General features: G+C 41.5%; 1 protein-coding gene across 1 annotated transcript; it reads left to right on the forward strand.

Moving 5' to 3' along the window:
• Positions 1-346: 346 nt before the first annotated feature.
• Positions 347-752, forward strand: LOC109563452 (histone H2B type 1-L-like). Its single transcript, XM_019966870.2, has one exon. It carries the CDS (start codon positions 372-374, stop codon positions 750-752), a length of 381 nt encoding a protein of 126 aa, XP_019822429.2. The 5' UTR covers positions 347-371.
• Positions 753-1,822: the final 1,070 nt, after the last annotated feature.

Below are 1,822 nucleotides of genomic sequence, written 5' to 3' on the forward strand. Positions count from 1 at the left end.
TTTCTCAAGAGGCAGGTCAGGTGGGCTGGTATTCCCATCTCTTTCAGAATTTTCCACAGTTTATTGTGATCCACACAGTCAAAGGCTTTGGCATAGTCAATAAAGCAGAAATAGATGTTTTTCTGGAACTCTCTTGCTTTTTCCATGATCCAGCGGATGTTGGCAATGTGATCTCTGGTTCCTCTGCCTTTTCTGAAACCAGCTTGAACATCAGGAAGTTCACAGTTCGCATATTGCTGAAGCCTGGCTTGGAGAATTTTGAGCATTACTTTACTAGCATGTGAGATGAGTGCAATTGTGTGGTATTTTGAGCATTCTTTGGCATTGCCTTTCTTTGGGATTCTGTGTTGTTGGGTGTTGTCATTATATACATGCCTGAACTGGCTAAGTCTGCTCCTGCCCCTAAAAAGGGCTCTAAAAAAGCTGTGACCAAGGCCCAGAAGAAGGACGGCAAGAAGCACAAGCGCAGCCGCAAGGAGAACCACTCCGTGTACGTGTACAAGGTGCTGAAACAAGTCCATCCGGACACCGGCATCTCGTCCAAGGCCATGGGAATCATGAACTCCTTCGTCAACGACATTTTTGAGCCCATCGCTGGTGAGGCATCGCACCTGGTGCATTACTACAAGCGCTCAACTATCGCATCCAGGGAAATCCAGACCGCCGTGCGCTTGCTGCTACCTGGGGAGCTGGGCAAGCACGCCATGTCTGAGGGCACTAAGGCTGTCACCAAGTATACCAGCTCCAAGTAAATATAATATGCCTAGCCGCTGTTAACAGAGAAGGCAATGGCACCCCACTCCAGTACTCTTGCCTGGATAATCCTATGTACAGAGGGCCTGGTGGGCTGTAGTCCATGGGGTTGCTAAGAGTCAGACACGACTGAGTGACTTCACTTTCACTTTCTTTGGGATTGGAATGAAAACTGACCTTTCCAGTCCTGTGGCCACTGCTGAGTTTTCCAAATTTGCTGGCATATTGAGTGCAGCACTTTCATGGCATCATCTTTCAGGATTTGAAATAGCTCAACTGGAATTCCATCACCTCCACTAGCTTTGTTTTTAAAACTCTTCAAAAAATGGGCATAGAAGGAACCTACCTCAACATAGTAAAGGCCATATATGATAAGTCTACAGCAAACATTATTCTCAATGGTGAAAAACTGAAAGCATTCCCCCAAAGATCAGGAACAAGACAAGGCTATCCTCTTTCCCCACTATTATTCAACATAGTTCTGGACGTCCTAGCTACTGCAATCAAAGGAAAAGAAATAAAAGGAATCCATATTGGAAAAGAAGAAGTAAAGCTTTCACTGTTTGCAGATGACATGATACTGTACATAGGAAACCCTAAAGATAGTATCAGAAAATTACTCAACCTAATCAGTGAATTTAGCAAAGTTGCAGGATACAAAATCAATACACAGAAGTCACTTGCATTACTATATGCTAACAATGAAAAATCAGAAAGAGAAATTAAGGAATCAATCCCAATCACCATTACAACAAAAAGAATTAAATATCTATAAATAAACTTACACAAGGAGACAAAAGAATTGTACACAGAAAAGTATTAAGACACTGATGAAAGAAATCAAAGATGACATAAACAGATGGAGAAATATTCCATGTTCCTGGGTAGGAAGAATCAATATTGTGAAAATGACTATACTACCAAACACAATCTACAGATTTAACGTGATCATTATCAAATTACCATGGCATTTTTTCACAGAACTAGAATAAAAAATTTCACAATTCATATAGAAACACAAAAAAACCCCAAATAGCCAAAGCAGTCTTGAGAAAGAATGGAGCTGGAG

The sequence above is a fragment of the Bos indicus genome, chromosome 9 (genome assembly GCF_029378745.1).
Source record: "Bos indicus isolate NIAB-ARS_2022 breed Sahiwal x Tharparkar chromosome 9, NIAB-ARS_B.indTharparkar_mat_pri_1.0, whole genome shotgun sequence".
Lineage (NCBI taxonomy): Eukaryota > Metazoa > Chordata > Mammalia > Artiodactyla > Bovidae > Bos > Bos indicus.